General features: G+C 37.5%; 1 protein-coding gene across 5 annotated transcripts in view; it reads right to left on the reverse strand.

Moving 5' to 3' along the window:
- Positions 1-15647, reverse strand: part of XPO1 (exportin 1) — a 43721-nt gene that overhangs the window by 20723 nt on the left and 7351 nt on the right. For 4 of the 5 annotated variants that reach the window (XM_082307465.1, XM_082307464.1, XM_082307463.1 and 1 more), the window contains 8 exons: positions 14345-14446; positions 10379-10451; positions 1744-1805; positions 1621-1665; positions 1351-1532; positions 825-873; positions 621-740; positions 385-513 (listed from right to left, as the gene is read on the reverse strand). In XM_082307465.1, coding sequence (XP_082163591.1) covers positions 385-513; positions 621-740; positions 825-873; positions 1351-1532; positions 1621-1665; positions 1744-1805; positions 10379-10451; positions 14345-14446 — 762 coding nt within the window. Of the gene's footprint in view, positions 1-384; positions 514-620; positions 741-824; positions 874-1350; positions 1533-1620; positions 1666-1743; positions 1806-10378; positions 10452-13067; positions 13132-14344; positions 14447-15647 lie in introns of those variants that run through there. The other variant, XM_082307467.1, reaches the window with a different exon arrangement.

Raw genomic sequence — 15647 nt, forward strand, 5'->3', positions numbered from 1 at the left:
TAAAGCATGGCTTTCTATGACAAACATTTCTATCAGTTTCATAAATTAAATAGCAACTTGCAGAAGTTAGGTCAGCTTAGGTCTTACGAGTCACACAGTACATGTTTTTGTGCATCTCTCCACCTTCCCCATCAGACAGCCCAAGTGCTCAAAAAGCCTCTTAAATTAATCATAACAAATCAATGCAGCAGAAATACAGCTGTGATCTAGAGTCAGAAAAACACACTTAGCATCTTCTGATCAAGTCATAAATACCACTGAAGAGTAATATTTGTCTTATCAAGAGCTCTATAATGAATATAAATTTGTAAACTGAACTAGGTTCTACAGAAATTGATTCTCTGAAATTAAACAGTCAAGAGACAGATTTCTTAAAAACATTACCTGTTTTAACTGCATCATGGTCAATGTAAAAAGTGTTACAAACTGTTCTTCGTACTGGCTTACACTGACACCTGCAATCTCTGTGAGGCACTTCAAAGAGACATTTCGAAACATGGGAACATTTAAGAACTATTGAGAGAAGAAAAAAAAATAAAGAGTATTACAAGAGTGTTGCACACAAAGCTTTTTTGCAACTTGTCTTTAAATTTAAGAGTCGTCAATTTTTGCATGAGTACCTTGTATATTAGTGTGCTGATTAACTTGGTCTCAAATATATATCCCAGAGGAATCCAGTTCAGAAATCGTAGCAAAGTTTCCAAAGTCGCATGAACTAAGGGAGCATTTTGGGAGTTTTCCTGTAAACGACCATTAGTGTTTATGACATTGTTAGGCATGACGGGGGGAATTTTTAAAAATACCATTACAGAAATAAGACTTACCATCACAAACTGACACAGTTGAAATATCTGAGAGAATTCATTGCACATGCTGTAAAAAAAAATTCAAAATTAGGCATTTCCACATTCCACAAACAATCCTATCTACTTTAATCAAAAAGTCTACGCTCACAGAACAGGTCCTGAAGACCTATGTCCATGGAGGCATTCAGAAGCCACCTGGCTTTTACCCATTTTCATGGCAATAACACATATTTTGAAGTAGCTGAAAGTCTGTGCCTGCAAATTCTGGCTTGCAAACACAAGAAGTGCTGAATGCTCTGTTAAAAGGGTAGGAACTATCAGTCAACAGATGCTACTTGCAAAAAGGTAGAAATACCTGTGTGTACAAATAAGCTTGGTATCACTTAACAGTACTATTTTAAAGAAAAATCGGTAACCCACTCATTCTCAGAAATCAAATTAGACAAGCTGTAGGTGTTCACTCAAAAGCTCAAAGTGAGAGCAACAATTTAGCAGCAAGCACAAAGTCTGCCGTATTTATTAAGATTTAAATACATATACTTGCCTGTCTTTCAAATGCTTGGCTTTTACTTGAGTAATCTGGCCACTGGAAAAATCAAACACTTCTTCACTCAACAGTTTTAGGATCACCATATTATTCTGACAAAGGCTTTCACTAGTCCTGCTTGCTCCCACAATATCGCTTATAAAAGTTGGCCAGTGCTTTGGCCATTCCTGTTTCAGTATCTGAAAAGTGAAGCATCCATATGTTAGATAGATACGCAAAGCCAGAGACTTTACAACAAGATTTAAAACTTTATGAACTCTAACTTACCTGAACAAGAATCATATTCAGTTTCCCAATATACACTTTCTCTTTCTAGAGAAAAGAAAGTAAGAGTCAAGTTATGCATAATATTCCCCTTCCCTCTTCCTCCCCTGAAAAGAATTCACTTACTTCTACACACGTTGGATCAGATGAGGTCTTGATAATTAGGCCGACAACATATTTTTTAATACCTGCAGAAGAGTTAGGAATTTATTTTCAACTATGCCATATATCACAAATGTAGTAATAAATATTTTTGATTTCAGGTTCTTCACATGTTTGTAAAAAGAAACACATCTAAGGGACATATATGCATGTGTCAGTGAGCATCCACCTTGTGTGCTATATGGGAAAAAAAATCCACCTTTGTATCAACTCTGCAAGAGGATATTGCAGATGTACAAAATGGCTTTACACTTAAGCTATTTCAATAAAGCAAAAGGAAAACAGACTAAAGATTAGAGTGTACTTGTAGTAATTTGCACCAGATCAATCTATCAGCTTCCTAAAGGCTACAAGCGATTGTGAGAAACCCTGCGCTGGTAGCACTGCACAACGCTGTATTAGGCTGAAGATGGAAACATGGCATCCAGCACTGTCCAGACCCTGACATATATCGTGATAGGTACTCAAAAACACTGCTGTAGACCTCCCTCAGTGAAATGTATTTGTACCCGTTATGCACTGTCAGATCATACCCAACAACTCCAAAGCTGGCAGATACATTCTTACTGCCTCAGCCAAATGTTTACAATAGCAAGATAAAATATAAACAAGAGAATCCTCCCTCCATCTTCTTTGACTAATGCTTAATTAGTAAAAAGTGAACACCAAAAACAAAGAGAGCTTTCTAAGCACGACTCCAGTTTTAACGCCAAGTTAGCCAAAATTGCATGGAAAGCTTTGATACATCACCTTTGCTATATGTAAAAGCTCAGAGATGCTCCAGTTTACTTAGGTGATCCATTTGAAACACAGGAATTCCTATGCACAGCATTTAAAAGTGAAAACACCATGCCAGAGCTTAGCAAAGTTTTCCCTGCACAATCTTATAAGAACAAAACTTAAAACTTTATTCACCAATATAGTACGATGCACTTGGATTTGGACTACTGTGCTTTTACGGCACACATAGATGCTACGAATTACAAAACTCTCTAATAAATTCTGGTTTATTGCTTTTGCTTAAATTAACAATTTGTCAACTGAGGGCACAGACTATATTTACATCACTTGTTTTGTCGTGTTTCTTCTGCAAGTGTTTTTAAACGACTTTAGAGTTTTCAGCTCCACCACAACAACAAAAAAACCACACCACTATAGCAAGTTATACTGCCTAAAGTTTCATTTTGCCACCTAATCCTCAGCCCCCTCCTCACTCTTAACCTATCAATTACTGAAGACACAGAAACAATGACTTTCCAAGTAGCTTTTCGTCACAATACACTTACCTAAAACCACTCTGTACAAAAACATCTGACTCAAGAAAAGGCATGCACAGAGGATCTGGAGTCATAAACTAGACAAACACTACTAATAGTTCTACTTCAACGCAGCTTTGACAGAGTGATCCATCTGAGCGCATCAGGGATTAAACGCTTTCAAAGCGGGCGAGCGTTTTCTTGTCATAGTGAAGTTTTAGAACTTAGAACTAGTATGTTTTGCTATTGAACTTCATGAACCCCAAATCTAGTTTCAATCATTTCTTCAACAGAACAGTCAACTGACTCATACAGACAAAACGCATACATTGAAGATTTCAGAAAAAGTTGTCACTACCAAGAAGAATGCCTTATGTTGAAGACATTTTCTTTTCCCCTAGCCATTATTCTAAATTTTAAAAACATTTCTAAGACTTCGCCAGAATTAACCTCTTTTTTTTTTTTTTTTTTTTTGCATTTCAGGCCTGAGCAACAGGATTAAAAGAAACAGTTTGGTAATTGTGTTCTCATGAAATCTGGACAAACCAGGTCTAGACTTGGAGCCATTAGATACATACTAGACAGAAGCTGTTCTACAGGTAGTTCCAATTACAAATGAAACTATTCATCACTATCAACTGGGATCAATCCACACTACTCCAAAAGAATGGTCATTAACAAAATAAATATCACTGTCAGTCACAGGGTAGGAGTTATTACCAAGCCCTAGCATTAGTTTGACATCATGGGCATGTCCTAGTATTTTAAAGCTAAAAACACACACACTTTGCTGAAGTGTTACAGTAATTCACAAATGAGATATTAAAGCCCCCAAAATAGCACGGAAATAGGTTTGCAGTGCCAGAAACCAAACTATTGTAACTGTCTGCCAAACCACTAAGGGAAGCCTGCTGTTGCAACTCGTTGCATTTCAAAAAGGAATTAGAAAGTGAGTGTTGTTCTTTGACTTCCCACTCCAAAGCTGCACATTTCCCATCTTGCTGCACCAATAGCATTATACTGTTTAGTTACAACTTGACTGCTATGCCACCATCGATCTGGCCTGGAGATCAGCAGATGAAAACAGTTGCTCAGGTCCAAAGCTTCTCCATTGGGGAAAAAAAGAAAAAAAAAAAAAAAACCAAACAAGGTGACCACAGCTCAAAAGACAACGTAAAAAGTTTGCTAGTTTCCACTGGTCATGCTGCAGGCTTCTACCGTCTTCCATCCAGCGAACAAAGTCATACTCTAAATCCCTTAGAAGCAGCAGCTATCCAATTCTCTAATGCCTTTTTTTTTTTTTGGCTTAAATAGCATTTTCTACTTTTTTTTTTTTTTTTAACTGAACTATTGTGGTTTCTGCTCCATATTTAATAGGTCATTTTTTTAGCATTCTGCAGGAAAGATAATTCTCAGTAGAACAAAGATATTTCAACTTTATACTCTGACCAAAATCAACACATAGGCTAGTTACCATTTTTCAGCAGAACATGTCCAAGAAACTGTTCAAGGGTAGCAGTCCACTGGATTTGCTAAAATCAATGTGTTTTGAGAACTTAAAAGGAAGTGTTAGTTTGACGAGGCAGGCATGGGACATGCACAAGCCACACAACCAGTGCCTAGAAGGTCTCCTTCAATCACAGAAGCAGCTGAACGAGTCTTGAAGATGGCAAGAACACAACTGCCAAGTTCAGACCCTTCATTGAGCCAAACGGGAAGAGACAAGACATTCCTGGAAAACAGACCTTCCAATAAAACAGAAGGGAAAAAAAACAAAACACCACAATACTCAGGACACACATAACATTCTTCAAGGACCATCTACGCTGATCTCACGACAACCTGCAACCAAAGGGAGCAGATTCTGCTTTCCATTGCAAAGCTTTCATTGACACAGCACTGGCAGTCCTAGCACCTGCTCAAGAACTTGTTCAGAGGCTGAACTAGTAGAAAAAGAGTTACCAAAAAAGTTCAATAGTTTTAAAACTGTTTTCAAACTATCTTCTGCCAGCTTAGCTCCCTGAACCAGTTCACTGAGGGGCAGCACCAGTACCGGCTCAAAGACATCAAAAAGCGCACAGGTGAGGAACAGCTTTATCCACAGCAGTTAAGCAGTAGAGCAACCTAGCTCCAACCTCACACTATGTTCTCATTATCAGAAAGGCTGGACACCGTCACTGTCAGAAGGCCTGGACCACCGCCACTGTTAGCGTTTTCTGGTAAACAAAGTACGAAAAGTACTTTTGTACAAAGTACAAAAAAAAAAAAAGGAGGATAGAGCAAGGACATTAATTCAAGGCCTTTTAGAAAGTTCCTGGATGAACATCAGGTATTGTAGTTCTTATGTGAAAGTTGCTCCTCTACAGAGAGGCAAACATACAGTAAAATTGAAACACTTTCTGAAGGGAAAGTGTTTTCACAGGTGACCCAAGCTATGCAATAGTTAAAGCTAGATTGGGCCAGTGAGGAACACCACATTATCCAACATTAGTAAATTCCGCAGTCTAAACTTGAAAAGTGTGAAATATCCTACAGTTTCATCTTTGGGTGTGCTTTTAGAAGCAATTACACCTCATTTCAGCTGTGTAACCTGAGCTCAGAGGAGTTTCTATCGTGGTCGAATACAGCACATAATTACCATGAATGCACACAGCCAGCGAGTACACACCTGTAGACAAAACCACTTCTGGTATTTAAGACATACAAGCACATCCTTTCATGCAGTTACAGAGCACAAACATTTAACAAGCATTGAAAATTATCATAACTGCTACTGCAGATGCAAGTTTACGCTAGTTTACTAAAATTAACAAATTCTCCGCTTATATTAAAGAATAAGAGGTGTAAGTGAAGCAGGTGGACGATGTAACTCAAAGGAACATTATTTTGCAACCAAAATTAGCATTTCAAATCCTAAAGCTGAGTTGTCCCCTCCAAGGATGTTTGTATGCATACACACTTATACTAAACTGTCTAAGTAGTCCCAAAATGTGGTCAAAATACCACCTTATTTTTAGTCTTAAGAAACAATGCTTTCCCACATCGTCCCACAAATCATCTTTCTCCATCAGTGGTAAACTCGATCCATCTATTATTTATTTAATTTTCAGCAGGAAAAAAACCGTAATTCACAAAAATTCTTAAAAAGGGCATAGAGCTTGTCTTAAACATACACACAGAGAAGTGCATGTAGCTCATTCCCCCTTCATTACACAGAGAATCAAAACACATCTCTTTGTGAAACAGGCCAGAAATTTCCATTAAAATATCTAATCACTCCACAGGAAGAAAAAAAAAAAAAAAAAAAAAAAATCTCTTCTACAGCAGCTTCCACTACATCAGAAGCTTTATACTTCACTCTAGGACCTTCCTGTGAGCCACTAAACTGCTTCTCTCTCTGAACACTTTTTTTTTTTTTTCCCCTTTCAAAATGAGAAAAGTCGTACAAGCAATTCAGGTCTCATAATGAAGAAGTGCTTAGCCATTCCAACTCAAAACACTCCAGACAAGCTCATTCTGTTCACGGGAACATAATTTCATTTCACATCGCAGGATTAATGAAATGTATCACTGAATCGGAAGACCAAGAAGCCTTTATTTCTAGGCAGGTTTTCACACTGTAAGAGAAAATCCTATTGAGACCAAAGCAGTTTAATCAAATGACATCCTTTATAAGCATTATTAAACAATCAACTCTACAGAGTATCAGACTTTAAAGCAATTTAGTATCACCTCAATAAACTGGGAATTTTTTACTTGAGAATGACAGTACAATACTCCGGAACTAAGCCAAGTTCACCACTGTATGGGATGTTCTGGAATATGCCGCCTGCCTTTCACTAAAGCAGCCCCAGTAAGGTTTGAATGAAAACCACATTACATCATTTGTATACATGTAAGAGCAATCCAAAGCATTCTCCTAAAGACTAAATACATTATGAAGAGCAAGTCTAACCCATTACTATGGTCTACTGCTAAATGTGTCTGAAGGCTGAACACGCAGGCCAGGCATCTCATTTAACTGAATTTTACCAGTGCTGCGTTCCATAAATTCCACTTTTGTCTAGATAACCAGGTCAGCAAGTGGTTCAAACTGCTAACTCCAAAAGCAAACAAAAATTCAAGAACAAGAAAAAGCAGAGTAATCACATAAGTATTTTAGAAATGTAAATTGTTTTTCCCAATTCCTGTTTTAGAATTATGGGAAGATACAGATGAGCATTCCAGAAGTGCTTACAATCCTCAGCCTTCAAAATCAATGACACCTGAGGAACACAAGAACTTTTTACAAGGTACCAGGGCCGGAAGAGCTCAAGACTAAAAGCTATCTTAAAATAAAAAGCAAACTTAAGAATGGAGCTTCAAGTCCAAAGAACACATCTGAAGAAAACACATTTTCCCACTTGCATTTGGAATTCCAGGCTGGAAGCTAAAACCTCCCAGCATTCAGACAGAAGCGATAACAAAACCCTGGCTAACCTCAAGGCCCAACAAGTCATTCAATGTACAACTTGAGGTACAGCGGGGGCGGGGTTGGGGAAATCTCAAAAAAAGGTTACAGTTCAGGCTCTGTAATTAATGGCATCGCTTTATTTCTCCAAGAATTTTCAGGCAGGTTGTTTCAAAAACTTTTACATTCACTGACAGCCCAATTCAGGTCTGCTCTTAACTTCAACTCTTGAGCACTGCTACTGCTACAAAGGGAAAACAGTATTCTCTCACAAATGGATTCAGTTGCATCTTAACCAAAAGTAAGATTTGTCAGCTGTATTTACTACACAAATCAAATTAGACATGTTAAGTTTCATAAAGTAAGATACAAGGTAAAAGTAACTGATTTATAACATGCATGAGTTGCTTTGTTACTAAGCGTTACTTTGTTATATTGAGTTTCAGTTTCCTGCACCCATATTTTACTAGTTACACTTCAAACAGGAAAATCCTGTCAACTAAAGGAATGAGTGGAGTCAGAATCAAGGTAATTTCAATTTAACCAGTCTTTTACCTCCCAGGTGACCAAACCACCTGAATGGCCTCTGGGGCAGTTCTTTTGTACCAGCCAGTATCATCAGCCACAAAATTTGAAAAATCACTACCACAGACCAGATGAAACTGGATTAGAGATGAAACATTGATTCTCCCTCCTACACCACTGAGGCCAAGATGGATCAAATGCCACAGTACACTAAATATATTTGGTTCCTCTTCTATTGATGTACAGGAGAAACCAGACAAGTAAAAGCCAGCTAACTCAATTCCCCTAAAATATGAGGATAAAAGTCACTTTCACAATTTTAGTTTGGCTCTGCAAAAGGGAAAGTATTTTAAAAGCCGAAGACACACATTTGTTAGGATGAAGGATTTTTCCTCTGGAGTCTTCAGAAGTACAAAAGTCAGGAAAAATAAGAATAGAATACTTAAAGTTGATTGCACAACTACAGACAGTAACTTTATTATGCATTTGCATCAAGCTAAAGTTACTCCATCTTCTCAGATCACAGGAACCAGTCAAACAGCACTACCATGCCTGCAAACAATGAAGTAACAAAAATCTAAAATACTAACTCAAATATAGCAGTTCCACAGTTTGTTTAAGCCCTGCATCCACTATTATCTTGGCATCTCAAGAACTGATGAGATAACATGACCCAAAGCACAGCCAGCATCCTCATCCTACCACCGCTATTTCTCATCTATTCTACGCATTAAGAGCATGTCTTTTTAAGGCTTGCAATTACTGAATTATATTCTATGTTTGGCACTTGTTCAGTTCTAAACTATCAAGTAAGTCTACCTCTGTGACATCTCCTATTTTACTACACCTCACTTCACCAGCAGGCAGTAGTAAGCTGAGTAACTGCTTCAAACTACTCACTCCTTCCTTTCTTCCTGCTCTGCTCCCACAGCCAAAAACTTCAGGAGAACAACTTCCAAATGCTGAAACTAAGTGCTCATAGTCAGGAATGTAACACAATATGAGTAAGTTGAGATACTCTAATTATTAAAAGCACACAGAAGACTTAACTTCAGCGTGCTCCCTTAATTTCTCCAAAGGACATAGTCGTGTTTGAGCCTTAGTTGAAGCTGTTCCCTAGAAGCCTGCAAGTCTGTTTCCAACAGGAGAATCAATGTGAAACCTTACTTCCACTTCCAAGAAGAGCTACATGTTATCTGTTAACCTATAGTTGGAAGGAGTAGGGAGAAAGGTGAAAAGAATAATCACAAAAATGTGGAGGTCTCCCTCTAAACATCTGTTTTCATCAACATTTACAATTACATTTTAGCCAACATAGTTTCAGAACCTAAGCACTGGCAGTAAAAATTTAAAGCACATCTTAGCATTGTTAATAGAAGCTCACAGCAGAACACAGAAATTTGGAATAACTTTCCTGAGTTCCAAACCCAGCTTTTAGTAAAAAGCCAAGTATAGAACGGTGACAAGATTCAATGTCAAGAATTTGAAGTAGCTGTACTTAATGTTTTGAAGTCAAAGTTATCATAACTTGACAGAAAGCTACGTGAACAAGCACTAATCCCACACCACAGAGGTACCTCCATTTTCTATAGCTAGTGTCTAAAATTCAACACACATTGCAAGCTGTAAGGGAGGGAGGGAAAAAACCAGAAACAAAACACAGCATTTATTTTAAGACTCCCAGATTCCTTGCAATGACAGAAGACTGGGGTTTGCCCTACACTGCACTTCCAGTCACAGCAATCTAGCTTCATATACACTTACATGAATTAAAAGCAGACTTTATAGTATCTCACTGCCGGAAAGAACGAATGACCATTAATAGGTAAGACTGCATTTACTAAGTGTTTCTATTTTTAAATAATTATGACTGATTACAATTTCAAGAGAGTCACATAAGTCTACACATGCTACCAGATGGACCACAAAGTCTACCAGAAAACTGACAGCGTACTGGTGGGGCTGCACACGCAGCCCAGACAAGCTGAAGAGAGCCTCCTGTGCCAAGCAGAGACCTCAAAACCAGGAGCTAACTTCAGAATCCGCCTAGAGTTAGACCTCTTCAGATAAGTTTAGCCTGTAAGTTAGCACAACACCTAAGTGATGATGTTTCAAAACCATCAGTCACACCTTTTACCTTGCCGTGACATTTACAGAATTTCAGGTGCTCACCATCCCACTGAGACCATTATCACAAACGGGAAAGACATGTTTTCATCATCCAGAAAAGCACGGATGGTCTTACTACATGATGAAAAGTTACTAGCCTAATTGTATTTGAAGCTGAAAATTACTTACATGGGGACTGGCAGTCTAAATCTCAGTTAATACACAAAGTTAAGAGGAAAAGATAAAAATCCCCCCCTACCTTCACACTGGTTCCTTGGAAGAATCTTCCATCTTGTTTTTATCACGTTTTCCAAGATTTGCAGTCCATAATACTGAAATTGGAGAAGAACAAAATGTGAGTACATTACTGTAGGACTAATTAACTTTCAGGACTCTCATTCAATCAGACATTCACACTTAACATCTAAGACTTCAAGATTATTAAACTAACAATTTTATTAAATATATGTCTATTCACCCATTTACTGAGGTTTCATGCATTTTTTTTTCTTGTTTTATTCTTCACTATACTAAGTCCTGCTGTTTGATCATGCTCACACCAGGAGGGGGGGGAAAAAAAAAAAAAAAAAATGAAAAGCCCTCTGGCAGACAATTTTGGCTATCTGGAGAAGAGAAAGTAGCAGCCAGATATGAATTTGCATCATAAATGACTGCTCATATGTTCAAGTATTAACACAACCAGGCTCCTAAAATATTTAGCAGCTTGGATGGTCTCAAGCTTCCTATCGTTCCTCTAAGAGCTGGAAAAAAAAAAATTTTGTCTTAGCATCACATGTCCTGACACTGGCACTTTCTAAAGAAAGTACTTCCCAAACTTCACTGGTGTGTTACTTTAGGAACAGCAAGACAACCCACAGGTTTATTTAATTTCAATGCCCACCCCAATATGGCAGCTATTTCTACTATTTAAAGATGAACTTTTGTGCTCAGTCAAAGAATAATATAAATGTGAATAAGCTCTTGAAAATCCTTTTACCTTTCAGGAATTCATTCCTATGTTCTTACCCAAACCCGTTACGTTTGCAAAGTAATTGGCAAGGCCAGTCCCTCCACCCATTTGTCCCTACTGCCAACTCACAGTAACAGGGAAAGAAGTTTGTGATGATATGATCGAAGAAGTCAAATATGTAAAACCCCATTAGCATGAATAGACAGGAGAGAAAAGGGGACGAGGAGTTTTGTGTTTACTTTATCTGCAGTGGATTAGGAAGAAAAAAATATCACATCAATGCCTGAAAGGTAAACTCAAGTTTTCACAGGTCAAAGTTTGGCTGAGAATAAGAGTTCCTCTTTAAAATGGTTAGTTGTTATACAAAGTAGGATCATTAGTATTTCAACCAAAGGGATCATATAAACTTCAATTTAATTAAAAAACACAATGTAGACTGTCCCAAACTACATTGTATTAAAATACCATTTTTGCTGTTCTCATCTTAGCATAACCTGCATCCCTTTGCTTCTCTATCTGACCCAAGCTCCCACGAGCATTACGTGTACATCCTGCATTTGCAAAATATTCTGTCACCTTCCAAAATCTTGGGTACCAAGAAAAATTATGCATTAACAGAAAGTTGGCAAGGCATTTTTTTTTCTTCACAGTCAGCAGCCAAAGTTTATCAGCTAGATTTTAATCTGTAAATGTACTTCGTTACTCAACATAAAAGCTAAATGAAATCAAGGGAATGTTCATATAGGAAAAAGTATGAAAACGTTCTTAAGCAAAATGCTTCACAGGAAGTGGTTTCAGCCACTGCTATAAACACCATCTGCACCCGATCCAGGCTCACAATACAAAACATACTTACAAAAGCTTCTAACCATGTTGAAAGTATGAACACTGGTATCGGACAGCGCTAACTTGCCCGAAGCAATCTAAACCCTCGTTAAATTTCTAGATTCTACAGGCACGTGCATTAGTAGCCCTTTCGGATAACAGCTAACCAAAAATGTTAGTCTTGCTCCCAAACTTTTTTCCAGAAGTCAACTTATTTGGCTTTTAAGATCAGAATGGCAAGTCTAGTTTCATTTTACAAAAGCACTAGATGACCAAACAAAACTTAAATGAAAATCCTGACATAAACTAAGGGCAGACCTCATCTTTAGTCTTTTTGTTTCCCCACTTCGTATTTCCTCCGAGTCAAAGAAAAGGACAGACACCTCTAGCAGTTTACCTCTCCCTCATTATCTGCTCAAATATCTAATTCAGATTCATGTACCTTAAACCGTGAAGAGGTTCATGCTGTCTAGGTTTCTACTCATTCTTTTGCACATGTGTGACTTCAATTCTGCCCTCTCCTAGTGTCTTGTTCATCTCTTCCTCAATACTAGTAATACTCGTTTTTCCTAACACTCGCACATGAAACGAAATGGCAGCAGTAATAAAATCGCTGTATACAGTCTTCACCTACGCATCTTTCCTGCCATACCACGTTTGAAGCCTTCATCAGCCTGCCTGAACACTCTACCAGGTGCTTTCTGGGGTTTTTTATTTTGTTTTTAAGTTTCATTTGATTTGACGGTTCTAATTTTTGGTTATTTCCCTGATAATGAGATACACCAAGGCCAAAAGAAAGTCACTGACACCAATCACAAGTTCTGCCACCTGAACTCTCAGAAGCGTACTTTTTAATCAACTCTTGCGACAGTGCATGCAAACACATTTAAACTGCACAGAAAATACAAGTCTTTCAAAATTCATTTGCTCTTGGTTTGCTTATTTCTAATTGTCTAATAGCAATTCACTGCTCAGTTATGAAGATGAGGCAACAGCAAAGACTGAAAAAAAGTATGACATGATCCCTATGGTAGAAATTTCTATGGTACCCTTATTACTTATTCTATGCACCGAATCCCTTTCCCTCCCACCTCCCAAGAAACAAAAACAATTGATGAACAGAATTCAGTTAAAGGGAATCAAAAGGGTAGACCTTGTGGAGGCCTGCCGTCAAAGCCTAGCTGTGTCAGTTGCACAGGAAGACACCCCTTTTCTTCCTATTACAAGCAATCAACATAATGGAACATTATGATTAATATCAGGTAGTGTTAACAGCTTTAATTAAAGAAAAAATATGATTGCATAAAAGCCAAATGTCATAGTGCATAAATTTAGCACCAAATCATTTGCAATTTATGTAAATTGAAGAATTCTTTACCTGTTGCTTTCTTTCTGTTCCTCTAATCATCTCATTTTTCACAAGACAAATTTGAGTTTTTAAAAATACTGTTGATAAATCAACTTAAACATTAGTAATGTCTGTCAGTATAAAAAGCAAAGTTTACCAGGCAAGCAAACAGGCAAACACTGTTACTTAAAGGTTAGCACTTTGAGGAAGTTCTTTATACTGTTTTCCCCTAAACTTCAGATAGCAATGAAAAAAATAGAACTGTTCCATGAATACCGCCTGATTTCAGAAACCATCCAAACACAATCATTTTCTGTTCGAACACAGTGTGTATCAAGCAGAAAAACATGCATGTCAGTTATTTGAGATAATAATCATCAACTTCAAGACAGTGAAAACACATTTCGACCAACTTTTCGGTTCAAACTTCAGAAGTCTTAGGTAAAGCATTTAAAATTGTAGGAAAAAACTGAATGCTGCTCCTTTTAGTCTCTACCATGATGGATGGATTTAAAACAGCAGTACAAAGCAAATGTGTTCCGCATATTAGTAAAGACTAATCTCATACTACAAAGAGTTCGGGGTGTGTACTTTCACCGATTGCTCAAAATCTTGGACTAATAAGGTTTCTATTTTGTCTTTAATACACTTAGGGACAAATTCTCTCCTCAGTTACATGCACATGGCTCTCATTATGATCAAAAACAGCCAAGCACTTACCCAAGGACAAAATGTGGCTCTAGGAGACTTGTCATTACTCAGATGTATAGAGACACACACCAGTCTTTGGAATTGGCATTATGCTTGTGTGTGCCTTGAAAAAAAACCCTGTATTTCCAATTTAGCTCTTCCTTTTTTTTTTTAATTAAAAAAAAAAAAGAAGAAAAACTCTTGTCAATTTAAAAGGAGGTTTAAATCTTTTGTCCGGTTACAGTTCTTGTCTAAAGCCAACTTTGGGAACAAGACAATAAAAAAATGTGGTTTGAATCAAGGAAGTCTGTGGCTAAAAATGAGATACCTTCCTCAAAGTTTATGAATGGAAGAAAGAGGAAAACCAAATAAATAAAAGTTAATTTGCTTACTTTGGTATTCATGTTCTGAGAGAACTCCAAAATAGTATCAACTCTTGTCCACGCATCAGGATGTTCTTTTAAGTGAGTCAAGACCTCCTGTGCCATTCTTTGCTAAAAGCAAGTTTGATTAAAAAAAAGTATTAGTATTAGATTATTTAAGACATTATATACTGTCAGTGAAGACATTAACATATTACACATCTTTAAACCACTTATCCAACAGTTAGGCAGAACTCAATTAGGAGCAACAAGTCCCTTAAGCCTCCCTGTGTGTGACAGTTCAAGTTTATTAACAACCCAACTCCAAAAACACCTTGGTGCAAGACAGTCATTTACTTCCACTCTTCCATACTGAATGATTTATCTAGACCAGCAGTGAACATGTGAGAACAGTGCACGTTACAGGCAAAACATACTAGGGAATGAAGTTTTCTCCCATTCAGGAAAGTCACCTAGATAAAATTTTATTCAAGGGCACCCAAACTTTCTAGTTCTACTAGAAGCATTCATATAAAATGCCAGCTTTAAGGAGTATTGTATCATGCTGCAGCGTTGTTGAGTTAGGAACTGTTGATTTTATTTTGAAGAACCACAGAGCAGAGCATTAGAGGTCTCCAATTCCTACTTCTGAGGAAGCCCTTGATGTATTTAACAGCTTACAAAATAATAAAAACTGATTGGGGGGGAGGAAGGGAGTTGGTCATGCTAATGGTTTGTTCTTCCTTCGGACTGACATTACCAATTACTGAACTAGATACTATGGTTTCAGTAACTTGCAAAACCTCATCTGAAGCAATTACACACCGAAATAGCTGAATTAATTTCAGCTATCCTTTTCAAAAGCCTGCATGTCCACAAGCATTTTTTAGGGAACCAAATGATGTTAGCTCTTTCCAAAAATGCAGTGTACTGACAAATCTTCCTGCAACTTATATCACCTCCAAGCATCAGACACTGTCTTACCAACAAGATGAACATTTTACATCACAATTAACAGAACTTGGTTCATTCTTTCACTGCACTGTGGAGCCAATTCAATGGAATTACAAACCAGTTAAAGCTTTACTTTAGGATTAACTTCAACAGTTAGAACTTACTACAACCATGCAGATTTCTAGTCTGCTACAAGAACATACTTAGGCTAATCATCAACTGGCGTAAGAAAACATGTATTTTCAGTAAGACAGAAACCCCATCAAGACCCAAAATCTATATACATACAATGCAAGAAGCAGATAAATTGGGTACAGGATTTACCAAATTAAAATCAAAAGCTACAACAGCAAAGAGCAAGGATGTCTAAAATATCTGT

Source organism: Platalea leucorodia, assembly GCF_965183815.1.
Source record: "Platalea leucorodia genome assembly, chromosome: 3".
NCBI classification, from domain to species: Eukaryota; Metazoa; Chordata; class Aves; order Pelecaniformes; family Threskiornithidae; genus Platalea; species Platalea leucorodia.